Below are 15314 nucleotides of genomic sequence, written 5' to 3' on the forward strand. Positions count from 1 at the left end.
AATATTTATTTCCTCTTTCCTGTAAGATGGAAGTCCTCAAAAGAATTAAAACAGATAGTCTGGACTTAACCAAACTGATTTGTTGTTGTAAGCCTTCAGGATTTCATGTCATCCACAACAGCAAGACTGTTCTCTGTTCCACCACAGTGCCCCAGCACTTCATCTTTGTTCCTTCTTGTCCTCCAAACCTGCCCTAAATTTAGGCTTCTGTCTTTGAGATGAGAAAAGTATCACCAACATAGGAAACAAGCGTGCATTTGCTGAAGTGTTCTTCATGTTGGAACCTTTATAAAATGAGAAGACCAGACAGACAAGAAGCTGCTGCAGGTATTTAGCAGGAGCAAGCTACCAAAGCACTGAGATGCCAAGTTTCACCACAGTGAGAACTCATGCTCAAATTTGATCACGGGTTTCCAAAGACCACCTTAGCAAATACACGTACTTCTCCACCAGAAGAGCTTATCAACGCAATAATTTTGGCAGATTTTTTCCCCACAAACATGTATTTCAGCACTCCAGAACGCATGGTTGTTCTGTCACCAGTGGTGTAACACATCAGCTCTTTAGCCTTGTTGGCCATCACATGCAGTAATTACAACATCACTCTGTCAGAAGTGAGTAGATGTCATAGGGATGGCACTGGCAAAACTCTTGACGAGAGTTTTGGACAAGTATCCTATTTCACAGTTCCCTTGAAAATGCTGATAGTTCATTACTAACTGGTACATGCTGCGCTTCCTCTCTAAAGTGGCATACCCCCAGAAGTGTTAGTTTGGCTCTTTTTAATGAGATTTTGTAAGCAAGAATGACTTCAGAAGCTGGGAGTACCCCTTCCCAGTCAGCTTTGCTATTCAAGGGCAGCCAGCACCAAGCATGTTCCACTGCAGCAAGCAGAAATACTGTTCAGAACACAACTGGCAGAAAACTCCAGAGCTGATGCGAGTGAGAGCAGGACTGAGTCATGAAAGCATCATTAAAAATAAAACTGCTGATCTTATATTCTGTCTTCTATTGCTAATTCAGTAAGGTCTGTAGAAAGATGGAGCTTTGCAACTGCATTTAGTTTGTGATCACGAACACCAGCAGCAAGCAGAAAATTCAGTGCTGTGATCCAAAACTACAGCTGATGCAAATCAGCACCATTCCACTGCACTTACTGCAGCCCTGTGATTTTATGCTAGTGGAAACTTAGCTCATCTGTGTAACTCCATAACTTAAGAAACAAACAGAGCAAACAAACAAAAACCAAAACAAAGTCACTTGGAAACTAAATAAGCCTGTATTTCAGATGCAGGAAAAAACACGAAACTGAAGAACAGCGTAATGGGCTTCTGTGTGCTGGTTTATGGAAAGGCTTAGACCAGGAGTTAAAAAGTCACAATCAGGCTAGCTGCAAAGCTGCTTTCTCTACCCATATCACCAATAGTTCATGGTTGGAATCAAAACCAGCTTGTGATTTCACTTTTTTTTTTTATTTTTAAATTCGTTTCGCAACTTCAGTTTCACATTGTCAAGAATCACTACCCAAAACTTGCTTAAACCCTGTTGAAGCACTATGACCTCAAAAGGAGAAGAAAAAAAAGTAGCATCCACTTTTGTTACTTGTTATTATTTGCATTACAGTACCATGGAGTATTTTTATTTTTACTGTTTTAAGACTGGATATCTACTGGTGAGGCACTCTAAGCCACATCATAGTTTCCATTTAAAGCCCTGAGTCTGCGAAGTTAGGCATTTTCACATGCTGTGAGTCAGTGACATCTGGACATGCTTTAGCCCTTAGTCCATGCAGATAGAGCAGAAAAGGAGATCATCATAAGCAAGGATCACGGACAACAAACAGACACAAAAGATACGAGACATAAGCAGGCATTGTAAAGATGCATGCAACACCAAGAAACAAATTCTTTATCAAAGCTGCATTTGTCACATGTCCTTATCTTCACACATCTCAATCTCACTTCTTAGAAAACTCACTGGGAAGCACCCACTTGTGGGCAGCCTGCACAAAAGCTGCAGTGTCACTGTGTGTGTTTTGATACTACATTACCAGAGCAGAGCCCAGGAAGGAGAACGCAGTCAGTGCTGTGAGTTTCCTTTCACCTTGCAGAAATGGTTGGGCTCAGAGCACTAGAAAACAACTCACAGCTGTATCTACAAACCTAGCGCATTAGAAGTGTCTCTATAGGCATCCTCTCCTCTCAAGGCTTGTTAGCCTTGATCAAACGCTTTCCAGCAGTTTGGTGATGACAGAAAATACTTCACCACAACATTTTACAGTGGCCTGGTGGCTATTCACTGTTCAGCTTAAAGTGTTCTGGTTTGTTGATCCTAAGACCTATAGCAGCTCACAGAAACAAACACTAGTAAGTGCAGGCATACTTAGCACATGTGAGAATGAAGATGCAACCTTTATTCACAAACAGCTGGAAACGTTTGGGTATCATCATGTATAGCATGTAAGTAAGTTAAAGCTGTTGCTTACTGAAATTACCAGCCAATACTGAGTGATACGATAGGTGCTATTTACAGGAAGCGCATTATCAGTCGCTGAAAATCTTGATACAGATTGTAAAAGCCAGGAGAGGAAACCACTGTGTTTTCAGTAGAAAGAACAGAGCTTGTGCCTGCTTCCCAGTTTTTTCAGATACCCATTTGAAATACAACATTCTTGCTGTCCCATGTAGTCCTATAACCGTTCCAGAAAGTTTAAATAAATAGACACACCTGGCTTCCTAAACAGGCGAAGCAAAACAGAAAGAGCTGAAAAGTAACACATTGTCTTGCATGAATCATAGAATGGCCTGGGTTGAAAAGGACCACAATGATCATCGAGTTCCAACTCCCTGCTATGTGCAGGGTGACCAACCAGCAGACCAGGCTGCCCAGAGCCACATCCAGCCTGGCCTTGAATGCCTTCAAGGATGGGGCATCCACAGCCTCCTTGGGCAACCTGTTCCAGTGCATCACCACCCTCTGTGTGAAAAACTTCCTCCCATTATCTAATTTAAATCTCCCCTGTCTCAGTTTAAGACCATTCCTCCTTGTCTTAACACTATCCAGATTGAAAGCGTAACTATCAAATCTTACCACACATCTCTTCTCTTTCTCACCTCTGAAGAGCACTCATCTATTTTAAAAGCAATCAGCTAGCTGATTTGGGGCAAGTTGTTCAGCATACTTATGCTTTGGTTTTCTTACCTGTGAAACTCAGCAAAGCTCATTTCCCACCATTCTGTACATCGAGTGCTGCAGTTCTTGACAAGAGGCTGCATTCTGCCTCCACAGTACTGCTGCAAATCCAGAGGAATTCAATTGGCTTCTGTAGGCTTATTTGTCCTATGTAATCTTTAAAATACAGTTCTGTGTGCCTGTAGGAAACACAAGAACTGTTTTGTTACTGCTTTGGTTAGGAATGTTCTCTGTTGTAACCTAACTTCCATTTTAATTCCAGAAGAAATAGAATGTTATTTTTTTTTCCTTATGTTTAAGGAAGAGGGTTTTAATGAACCACAGGGCTCAATATTTTGCAAATTACATGTGCATTCAGCTCTTTTTCTTGGTCAGAAGCATGTAGTTGGCATGGAAAAAGCACAAGTAATTGCTTTTGGAAGAGTGTGGTCTACAGCAAGAACAGAACAAACTTTCTGTTCAGTTGCCTTTGTTTTCCAGTACTGAAAGTTTGAAGTAGGCCCATTACGTGTTTCACCAGAGCCAAACCTGGTCCCTGTTAGTTGCTCTGCATGGATTAAGTGGTTAACGATGTTTTGAGAATGTTGGGCTAGATATTTTGTGGGAACACCATCTGTTTCCTTTAACACGTAAACAAGGAAAATTGCTGGTTTGAAATGCAGGATTATTTAAACTCAGATAACCACAGGCATTCTTAAAATAGAGGAGGTAAGACAAAAAGGAATTGTCTTGTGGTCTGAAGTTCAGTGACATTTGTTGGGAAACAAATCCCTACATACCAGGCAGGGCTGCTATCACTTTTTCACAAGTGAGAGAAAGGGGACCTTTCCTTTTGCAGCCACATCCTTCCTTCTGAAGACTATCTTCAAAACTAAAGTGCCATCAAACATGCAAAACCATGCAATCTAGTTCAGCAATGCCTTGAAAGGCCTGAGCATCCCGTTCAGAAGCAGCAAGTCCATTTAACATATTTATTGGTGAATAGCCCCAAATCAAAAGTTGCTTCTGCAGATACTGGGTTTGATGGCTTTCTCAGTTCATCCACCCTGCTACCTCCCTCTTCCTCCTTCAGAAGAAGCAGTACAGCCCCATCTCCCAGCTTCACATACGAGATACTGGTGTTTCAGGTAACATGAGAGTTAGAGAGACTGTTCCACATTTTCACTTCATCAAGCAGCATGGGCATTCTTTTTAGCACTAGAATAGGTTCCCTAGGGAGATGGTTGAGTCACCATCCCTGAATGTGTTTAAAATCTGTTTGGATGTGGTGCTCAGGGACATGATTTAACAAAGGGTTGTTAGGGTAGTATGGTTAAGTTGTGGTTGGACTCGATGATCTTGAAGGTCTTTTCCCACCTGAGTAATTCGATGATTCTATGATTCTTCTAATTAGTGTAACAAAACATTAGCTCAAGGTATGTTTTGGTGATGAGCAGCTTCTGTTCTGATCTGACTGGGAACAAGCAGTCCAACAGAAGGCAAGTTTAACCTAGTGAGAAGTGTAGGGAGGGAAGAGGAGCGGGGGTACAACAGGAAATGTTCTTGTACTCAGCGCAGAACATATCAGCATTTGTGCGGAATTTTATGGTGAAATCACTCAGAACATGTTGTTACTGGATCATAATCCTCACACAGGAAAATACACCTGAGTCACTAGGAGAACAAAGTTGTCTTTCATATTATCAACAAACCTTGGCTGTTGCTGGGTGTTGCTGTTTTGTTGTTTTTTTTTTTTTTACAACTTTGCTATTTCAAAAGCCTAAAAATGAGCAGACATAATAGCCTCAGGCAATTTTATTTGGAAAATAAATGCCACCTTCAATACAGCGCACTGCTAAGCGCAGCCCCACAGACAGCTCAGGTCTTGTGTTCACAGTCACCCACGTAGGCAGGCTGTGCTCATGAATACCCCGAATAAGGTATGTCATGTTCATAGCTCTCACTGCCATTGTCAACAGCCAGAAACACCCAGAGCAGGGGCTTGTTTCACTCAAATAAAGGGGTGGCCCTGTTTCACTACTATGTCAGCTTAGTTAGGCTTCCATTATCAAAGAATCATAGAATCGTTGATTCTATGGGACATTTAAAGGTCATCTAGTCCAACTCCCCTGCAATGAACATGGACACCTACAGCTCCATCAGGTTGCTCAGAGCTCGTCCAGCCTGACCAGGAATGGGGCATCTGCCACCTCTCTGGGCAACCTGTGCCAGTGCCTCACCACCCTTGCTGTAAACAACTTATTCCTTAAATTCAACCTAAATCTTCCCTGTATTAGTTTGAACCTCATCTTGTCAGCACAGACCCTGCTAAAGAGTCTGTCCCCTTCTTTCTTACAGCCCCTTTTTAGATACTGAAAGGCCGCTCTCAGGCTATTTTAGCACAGTAAATGAAAACAGCAGCCTTGTAGCTGTTGAAGCCTTTCATACAGCATCTGGTACATCAGCCTTCTCTGAGAAATGGGATCATCTCCAAGGACTATCAACAAGAATAACAGCAGCTGCGTGGTAATGCTGCTGTGCAAATGTTGAAGAACTTGAGGTGCCATAAAGCTGCTTTAAAAGTTCAGTGGCTTATTATTGAAGTAAGGCCACGGCTGTAATTTTGAAACCCTTGGAAGGATCTTTGGGGTGTACTTTGCTTAAAGCCAAGTCCTTCTCTTCCTAACTTGGGTGGAAAGTGTTTGTCTGGCAGCACCCAACTGAAGGAAAAAGGGATGCAAGCTGTGCTGGTCTGATCTCTGGCCCTCACAGGCCAGAAATAGCATGAGGAAGAGGTGTTGACATAAGCTAAAAGTTTCTCAGGCAAACAACATAATGCCAGGATTAAATGAGAATGGCCAGGGAGGGACAATGTCTGCAGTGATCCATTTTGGTAAAATTCTAGTATCACAAGGGAAAACTTGCTTTAAAGTTTTGTAGATCTCTCCTACAATGCAGTAGGTGAGTCTGGGGGAAAGGAATAAACTCAGTAAATTCAATACATTTTTAGTTTCTTTTTAAGCCCCAACAAAATCCCACACTCACTTCAGCAGGACTCCTCTCAAGGGCGCTCCCACTCAGCACTCAGGGTATACTATTGCTTCCAGTTCTGTCTTCCCTGTCCTCTGATGCTAATTCAAGGAAAAGCAGCTGCAGTAAAGTGCTGTGTTTCCTCACCTGCCAGAGCTGTCCTTCCCCCTCACCTAACACAACCTCACAGTCAGTGCGGTGCTGGCACTGCAGGGAACGTTGCCTTGGGCTACTCCCAACTGAATGGAACCCATATTCCATAAACAGGTAATGACAGTCACCCTAGGGGAAAAAAAATCAAGTGACTGTTTCGTGGTACGGTGCCAAAAACTACACAGCAATATTTGCAGAGCAAGTGAAAAGAAGCAAAGCCTGCATTGTTAAGGTAGCAAAGATACTCGCATTGAAATTTTGCCAGGACGCTAAGATCTCTTATATCAAAAACTGCTATGAGATTCTTACTGAGCTCATGGTCAGAAACTGAGTTTCACATCTTGCATACGTTTCTAAAGATAGTTAAGTAGCTCTGGTAAAGAATTCTAAAGAATTGAGCACAAAACCACATCTTGTATGGCCCTGTTGAATTTGTCATTTTATGCCCCCAGGTTATGGTATTTATATTTTTTCTTGTTGGAGTTAAATAGCACTGGCAGAGGTTAAGATGTCAGCATTTCCACTATAAAATCAGCTCTTTCTAGGTTAGGTAACATCTTTTTTTTTTTTTTTATATACCACATTATACTGAAATTCTGCCACGCAGATGCTGTCCAAAACATAAGGCATTTATTTTTGACCACATGTATTTGAAGTCATTATGGTAGCTAATGGTTTATAGAATGACAAAAATGTAAATTCTGAGCTTTTTTTCCAAAGATTGTTCTTGCATTGTATGCTTCAAGAATGGCTTTCCTCTCAGCCACTAATACAGAAAAACCAAATGGAGACAGCATAAATGAATGTCTCACTTTGGTAAGTTAAAGCATAGCCTTTCTATGTAAAGAACTTTCAAAGCCATTGCTCATACTCTGTCATATGGAATGTTCTCCTGTGGGGCAAAGTAATGCAAGACATTCTGCTGGAGTTGGTGGGAAGCACTTCCATGAGCAAAGGGGGAATGCTTCCAGAGCCTCATTTGTTACTTTGAGCCTCTATCAATATGGAAGGGCACCTCAGTAGGATTAGCAAGGTGTACCAAGTGCTGATCTCAGTGAGTGGGTGCTGTGACCATCACATTATGTGTCTGTGCTAAAGGGCAGTCAGTGAGATGAAGGGACAAAGTTCCCTTAGATCTGATGGAGAATCTATGCTTGACAAATAAGAGATAAGCAAGCAGCCATGTCAGAACTGGCCTGAAAGTAAAAAAAAACAACAGTACAAACGTAGCTTTTTGCAGTGTTCAGCTATCAGACATACACGTAGACTGGTGTTACTAACACTGCCACCTAAAACGGGAATGTTCATAGTACTAGAATGTTTACACTGAGGACCCTTTGCAATTACAGAGAAAACATGCCAACATCCTCAAAGGCTTATGTTTCCTCCTCTTCTTTTATCTCACAGGTAGTAACTCCAGTCAGGTCAGGACAAGGTTATGTTTATGAATTCCCTTCCAAATACCAGAAGGATACCTACGATATCCCTCCCATTCGCCCTCTCCAGGGGGTAAGTATCAATAAAACTGAAGCACTGAAAGGGCACAAAAGATGATTATTTTCTACCAGAAGCTTATGAGCAGAGTTCTCTCTTAGAGAAAACAAGTTTCAATTAGATTCAGTAGCTTTTTCACAGAGTGCAGAAAGTGTTTCAGAGTTGTATTTGATGTTGAGTAAGGTCTGGCAGCACACCAAACACAAAAATCCCATTTGTTTTCTGTGTCCTGATCAAACAGAATGTCTAAACAGAATAAACTTAATGCCTGGGAACACTTTTTTCCCCTTACTTTGTTGTTGCATAGTTGACAGTAATTCTCTCAGTAAGGGTAAAATTATCTCCCAGATGAACAACTACCATGCAGGGAATTGTTTTCATCATATGTCTGCTGCACCACGTTACTGAACTTGAAATATATCTTTGTTCTGGGGAACACCTTTGGTACATGGTCCTCAAGTCCATGGACGTCCAAAGTAAACGCACGGAGGATCTGTAACTCAACAGCCCCACATTGCTCCGTAGCTCTTTTGACAATGCATCTCCTCTAGAGAACATCACTGATGCCCAATAGTACATAACAGACAGAAACTGAGCGGCTGGAACTTTTGAGAAATGTTGAAGGAGAGACATTCAGGTGTTAGTTAGCCTTAGACCATATGTAGAACCCACTGGAATGCAGGACGTGCCACCAAGTGGAATACTTTAAACAGCTAGCAGCTGTACTCCCTGCTATTAGGAGCACCCACACCTGATGAAGCAGATATGTGGTCCTAGCACGGGCAGCCCTAATCTCAGAATTTAATAGCATCTATTACTACAAGCTTATTCCTCCATCCCTCTGATCTCTATCAGTGTCATCAGTTCTAGTCACATGAACATACTGCTCCCCTTTTTACCTCAACAGACATCTGTAATAAACTGACCTTGACTTAACCTTTGGGATGGAAATCAGCCATGACTTCATCTCTCCAGCCTGCCATTCACTCAGTTGCAGAGTGTATTTCCTAACTGTCCAATTTATTTTTTCTTCAGATATATGACATCCCCCCCACATCAGCGAAGGGGATTGCACATCCAGTTCCCACTGGAGATGCAAAAGCTTTAGGAGTCTACGATGTACCACCTGCCAAAGGAGTAAGTGTCATACAATTTCCACAAGATCCTGTATTTTCTTGTGTGACCAAAGACGTGTTTAAGCAAGAGTTTATGTATGATCCCAAAGGAAAATGAGATTCAGAACTTTAAAGATTTCCTTAAGCTTTTAGGGTGGTTGTTAAAACTGCTATAGTGAAGCATTTTATCAAAACTTCTAATATTATGTAATGTGATTTGGTCATTAGACCTAAATTATCTTTCTGGCAGCATCCTGCCTTCTTGCATTTTGCTGCCTGTGAGAACATGCATCAGGATGGAAATTAAAAAGTGAAGTATTAAAGCTGATGCTCCTTCAAACTTGAGATAAGTGTCTGACTCCATGGAATTCAACGGCAGATCTTCCATCCAAGCATTTTGTTTGCCACATGGAAAATGTAAAATTGTTTTGCTATTCTAGCCAGAGTTTTCATGGTTTGCTTTCTGTGTTTCAGATGTATGCTACACCCCCGTCTGCATGCCGAGATGATGCAGGCCTGAGGGATAATTTGCAGGATTTTTCTTCTCCAGTGGGGCATAGTGCAAGACAAGAAGGAGTGTATGATATTCCTCCTCCTATCACCAAAGCAACTGGGAAAGAACTGATTAAGAAATACTCTTCTGAGGGCCTTGTGTTGACTGATGGAGCGCCACACAAACAGAGTGTTTATGACATCCCTGTAAACCATCAAAACCATTTTCTTGGACAGCAAATTGCACCTCAGAAAGATGTTTATGATACCCCGAGGGGAATTGCTTTCCCAGGACAACAGACAGGACTCAATGAAAGTCTAGCCTCCGAGGGAAGAGAAGGTGTATATGATGTGCCACCACCAATGCTCCAAGACACTAAAGGCTTACAAGATGTGACTGATGGGATGAATAGGTTGTCTTTCTCTAGCACGGGAAGCACAAGGAGTAACATGTCCACATCTTCAACAACATCAAAGGACTCTTCCTTCTCAGCATCAACTGCACAGGACAAAAGACTAATCCTTGATCCAGACACTGCTATAGAGAGGCTTTATCGTCTTCAGCAGATGGTGGAGACAGCAGTCAATAACCTCATGGCCTTCACTACAGCAGACTGGCGGTCTTACAGCTATATGGAGAAACACATCAACGAAATTCACACTGCCGTGGATAAGGTAGAGCAGTCACTGCTGGAGTACCTTCAGTTTGCAAAAGGATCAGCAGCCAACGCTTCCTTTCTCTCTGAGATCAGCCTCCATAACAAAATGAGGAGGGAGGTGCAAAGGTTGGAGGACTCTCACCAGATCCTTACCCAAACCAGCCATGACCTGAACAGCTACAACTGGTCTTTGAATGTTCTCGCTGTCAACAGACTGCAGAACAAGTGCGATGACCTGGATCGGTTTGTTATGGTGGCAAAGACAGTGCCAGATGATGCCAAGCAACTGACCACCACCATCAGCGTCAATGCAGAGCTCCTGTTCAAACAGGGGTCAGGCAGCTCACGTTTCAGGAGCGTCCCAGAGAATGTGAACACTCCTGAGTACGCATATAACAGTCCTCACATGCAGCATCATGGAGAAAAAACACAGAATCACTTCAGTTCTCTTCCTCCTTTCCTGAGTAAAGGTCAACAACCTCACAATATTGCTAACGAGAGCTCAGAAAAAAGCTGGATGGATGACTACGATTATGTTCACTTACAGGTAGGTAAAACCAACATCTTATTCTGTGCAAGACCAAGACAGACCTGTTTGCAGGAAAGCTGCAAACAGATTGTCACGCTAAACTAACTAAAGAGTAAGTTCACCTAGGTGATTACTTGCTCTCAGATAGGTCTGTTGCATAGACGATAGCAATAGCCTTTTGCCCTTGCCACACTATCCTTTTTTTTTCCTCTGAGCTCTCAGGAGGTGTGCTGCCAGTGAAAAAGCCCTCACAAAGAAGCCTGCTGCTTGGCCTCCAGGCTGTCATTTAGCTCAGGAATGGTTTTTAACACAGTGTCTTTTTACATTATGCAAAACAGGGGAAAGAAGAATTTGAAAGGCAACAGAAGGAACTACTAGAAAAAGAAAATATCATCAAGCAGAGCAAAATGGAGCTAGAACACCATCAGGTATGTTTGCTCAGGTGCAATAATCACATGGAAATGTAATGTTCCTTGCACATAAGGAGCACTGGTCAAATAAAGCAGGAGAGGCCCTTTCCTTAGCAGTGTGTGACTGTTAGCCGTGTGGCTGTGAGGTGTGTATGAGTGCCAGAACAAACAGTTGGGAAGGCCCAGGTGCCATATTGTAAAGAGGGAAGGTATTGGACCTTGGCTAACAAGTAGCACTGGGTTAGTTTCTTTCCAAGCAAGATTTGTGCCCATCAGTCTCCAAAATTAAGAGAGTTAGAAATGCAAAGAACAAAAACGTGCACTGCCACACACACAGCAGAAAATTCTACATGGAAGAAACAAAAGAGCTGAGAACATGGCCATTCCCCCCACTTTTGATGGAGAGGACAGTGACTACATGTTCTGCTTTTCCTGCCTTCTGAGCATATTAAACTTCAGCTTCGTCATCACTTTAAGCATTCTGTCTTTAATTTCCCATTTGTTTTTGTTTCCTTTAGAAGTAATTAGGAGCTGAGAGTTGAAGGTTTGTCATCTCAAAATCCCACGGAGATGGCTGGCTTTTAAAGGCTGCGTAGGTGTCAGTGCCACTCCGGTCCAGCTCCCACTTCTGATTTCAGCATACTCTAAATGAGCAGCAGCCTGTAAATTCAGTAGGCTTCTGAATACAGATGAAGTGATGTAGATGTGATGTTTTTGTCTTCTGACCTCTGTCTGGACTTTTGTTAATGAAAGCATCCCTTACTCTCCAATATGTTTTAAAAGGCATATGCTAGTATTCCTTGAACGTAAGACTAACCTAGAGTACTCACTGCTGTTCTGAGCAGATGTAATCGTAATACATAACATCTTATAGGAACGGGCTTTAAAGAGAGACTTTTTATTCACCTTTCAGATCAATCAGTTCCAGCGACTGGAACAGGAGATCACAAAGCCTGTGGAGAACGACATTTCGAAATGGAAGCCACCTCAGGCCCTCCAGACTGCCAACAGCACTATTGCCTCCCACGACAGACAACCGCTTTTGTTCTATTCTGACCAATACGAAACTCATTTCAATTCCCTCCTGAACACCATCGATGCCTTTTTCAGTTGTGTCAGTGCTTCACAGCCCCCCCGGATCTTCGTCGCTCACAGCAAACTTGTCATTTTGAGTGCTCACAAACTGGTGTTCATCGGGGACACGCTCACGAGGCAGCTGACATCCCAGGACATACGCAACAAGGTGCGCAACTCCAGCGACCAGCTGTGCGAACTGCTGAAGAGCATCGTGATGGCTACCAAGATGGCAGCCTTGCATTACCCACACACAGCAGCACTGCAGGAGATGGTGAACCGAGTGACAGAGCTGTCCTACCACGCACAGCTGTTCAAACTCTCGCTCATCCAGATGGCATCTTTTTGAAACACAGCAGAACCCAACCCGTGAACGGCGAAATATCAAAGAAACTGGAGTGGTTTTATGTGAACATCACCCTTTATGGTGTGTAGATATTTTATATGAAATGCTTTAAATACATTCTAATGAGTTAGAGAATCTAATGAAATCAGGGATCTGGGAAAATATCTGGCTCTGTATTATGTTCCTACTATACAGTTAGTTCTGTATACCCTCCATATATGTATATGTTGCTACACTCTTTAAAACATCATTAAGCACCTTAAAAAGTATGCGTCGGGTAAGCAGTGCATATCTTTTGTATATACTGCTATTTCTTCAGTATATTTAACTGGATGCTGCACTCATCTTGATTCATTCCATCTTAATTTTGGCACATGGACTCGGTTGTGAAACCTGCTTGTAGCAATCCATGAATCATAATGGTTCTCATAGAACCCCTTTCCCTTGTTAGAAATTACTAGGTTAATTTCATTAACTCTTCATGCTGTTATTTTGTTATATATAGAGGATACATTCATTCTGAGTAGCATACATGTACAGCTGCTGCAAGCAACAGTCAAAGCATATGGTATTTGGGAGAAAAGCATTTTAAGGCCATACAAGGCCATGTAAGAAGCAGAACCTTCTAAAAAGGAAGGAATTGTATATTTTTGTTATCTCATGGCATTTAAACTTTGCTGTTTCTAATAATCGTAAAGATAAGTTTTCAAAACTCCAAGTCTTAGCAACATGAATTTACATGTTTACCTTGTATATCCTTGCATTGGCAATTAAATGTAGCCATTGTGCTCACTGTGGACTCAGTTATCCTGAGAAAATTATTTGGGCTCATCTTTGAGGTGGCAGATGTGTAACATCTTAAAATACCAATCCCTCCAAAAGCACTGAATAAGGATCATCATTCATATGGGAAGAAAATAACTGAATTTGAAATATTAGATAATTAAATATCTGTATAGAGCATACTGAGTTTAACGAAGGAAAAAAAGTGCAGTTTCTAAGATATTCCTGGTAATTAATTGCAACCACCGCAAATTTGTCTTCTATTCAAGTACTGGGCTTTTTTTCCCCAAAAAACTTGTTCCAGAGCTACTGATCCTTCTGCACTACACTGTTGCCAGAGATGACCTCCTGTCTTAATGAGGTCACTCCATCAGTAGGGTACACAATCCCAACCTGTAACTTTTAACTTGGACCCATAAAAAACTATACAGAGTTGCAGGCTCTTTTACAAATTCTCTATATGCTGAGTGCTCCAAAACATGCATCAGCCTGTTTTTCTTGCTTTCCTTTTTGAATTCCCTAAAATTAAGTCCTGGAACACCAACTGTCCATGGTCTCAAACTAGAAGACTAGCTTAGATCACTGGAAATCACCTTGGAAGGAGAAATACAACTGGCTTCTGATAAGTCAGGGTAGTCCTGCATTGATACATTCGGACTGCACAAGAGCACCAAGAGAACAGGCACTTCTAACTTTGTAAGCTTCCTTGATCACATCTAAACACGTGCCTTACTGCAGTGGGATTTGTTGCCTTGAAACAAAACCATTCCAGCAGTGTGTGATATTTTACTGCCTTAATACGTCACCTCAGAGAGAAGACTGGTCTTAGCTGCCATCCCATCGCTTCCCAAGTCTGCAGAAGGTCCCCAGCAAGGCCTGGAGATAGGAGGTAGTGCAACTGCAGCAGCACCAAAGTCAGCCCTAGTGCCACACACTGGCTGTCTTACTGTAACCAACAGCCAACTGCCAAAAACCTGAACCTACTTTGTACTTTTGCTGTTTGGGATTGCTTTGGTTTTCCTTGTTCATTTTTTCATAGTATATTCTTAGAAACTGAGAAGGCGTTTTGAAGCTTACCTGTTATGTCAGTAGTTTGTGCTTTCAAAAAGAGAACATTAATCATAAGCCCATAGTACAGTTTGTTATTTCGTAGAGTCATTTTAAAAATCATTACATGTCTAGGTTGGTTGGTTGTTGTTTTGTTTTTTTTTTTTTAAATAAAAAAGCCAACATTTGGTCTTACTTTTTCTTGCTTTTACTTCTAACGTGTGCTGAGTTGAGCACACGAGGCTCCAGACAGCACCTGAAACAACCACACGGCTCTAAGGATGATGATCTTTTCCAAACCTTATTTCCCCGTTTCCCTGTTGTTGAGGCAGTCCTCCTGTCAAACACCATAGATGTGTAAGGAACAGCAATGAAGCTAGTGAGTGGCTGGAATTGGCTGCATGCTTGTGGCAAAAAGTTCTTGCTGGGAAAGTACCCATGAAAGCCATGGGATTGAAGCTCTGGTGTGGCTCCTGTCCTTGAAAAGAGTCAGCCAAGAAGCAGGGAGGTGCTGCCTTGGAGTACTGCTTTGTTCTGCTAAATTTAAAAAAACTAACAATAAAGGGGGAATTAGGCAGATCCTTTTCTCTTTCTCTCCTTGCTGAGCCACGATATCCCTGGGCTGTTGCTAATGAACTGCTGCTGTTTGGCAGCCAAGTGATGGCCCATGTGAAGGAGCTATCTGAGGGAGAAAGGTCACTCTTGAAAGCAGATTTTAAGGAAACTTTCTGGTCCATCATAACAATATCTACATTTCATCAGAGCCCAGAAGAACTACTTCACTGCACCTCATCCTGCACAACGCCCTGCTGCTGCCTCTGGGATTTCTCACTGCACAGCTGCCACATTTGTGCCTGCATTGCACGGCTGCAGCTTTAGCAAATCCACTGCCTGCCATTCTAGCAAAGGAAACACAGGAGATATGAGTCAAGCTCTCAGACCATCACCAAATCACACCCCAGCATCTTCACACCCAAGAGCATTCTCTGATCAGTTCATCTGAGATACATT

The 15314-nt window shown here is 42.2% G+C and overlaps 1 protein-coding gene across 3 annotated transcripts in view; it reads left to right on the top strand.

Annotated features, from left to right (window-relative positions):
- NEDD9 (neural precursor cell expressed, developmentally down-regulated 9) overlaps positions 1-14503 on the top strand; it is a 90817-nt gene extending 76314 nt beyond the window's left edge. Inside the window, exons 4-8 of one of the 3 annotated variants that reach the window (XM_031589362.2) lie at positions 7762-7863; positions 8884-8985; positions 9438-10661; positions 10982-11071; positions 11967-14503. In XM_031589362.2, the coding sequence (XP_031445222.2) occupies positions 7762-7863; positions 8884-8985; positions 9438-10661; positions 10982-11071; positions 11967-12476 (2028 nt within the window). In that variant the 3' untranslated portion in view covers positions 12477-14503. The remainder of the gene's footprint in view (positions 1-7761; positions 7864-8883; positions 8986-9437; positions 10662-10981; positions 11072-11966) is intronic. The other 2 variants (XM_031589361.2, XM_090136940.1) reach the window with 2 other exon arrangements.
- The last annotated feature ends 811 nt before the right edge of the window (positions 14504-15314 follow it).

This window comes from Phasianus colchicus, chromosome 3 (assembly GCF_987193195.1).
Source record: "Phasianus colchicus chromosome 3, bPhaCol1.hap1.1, whole genome shotgun sequence".
Taxonomy (NCBI): domain Eukaryota; kingdom Metazoa; phylum Chordata; class Aves; order Galliformes; family Phasianidae; genus Phasianus; species Phasianus colchicus.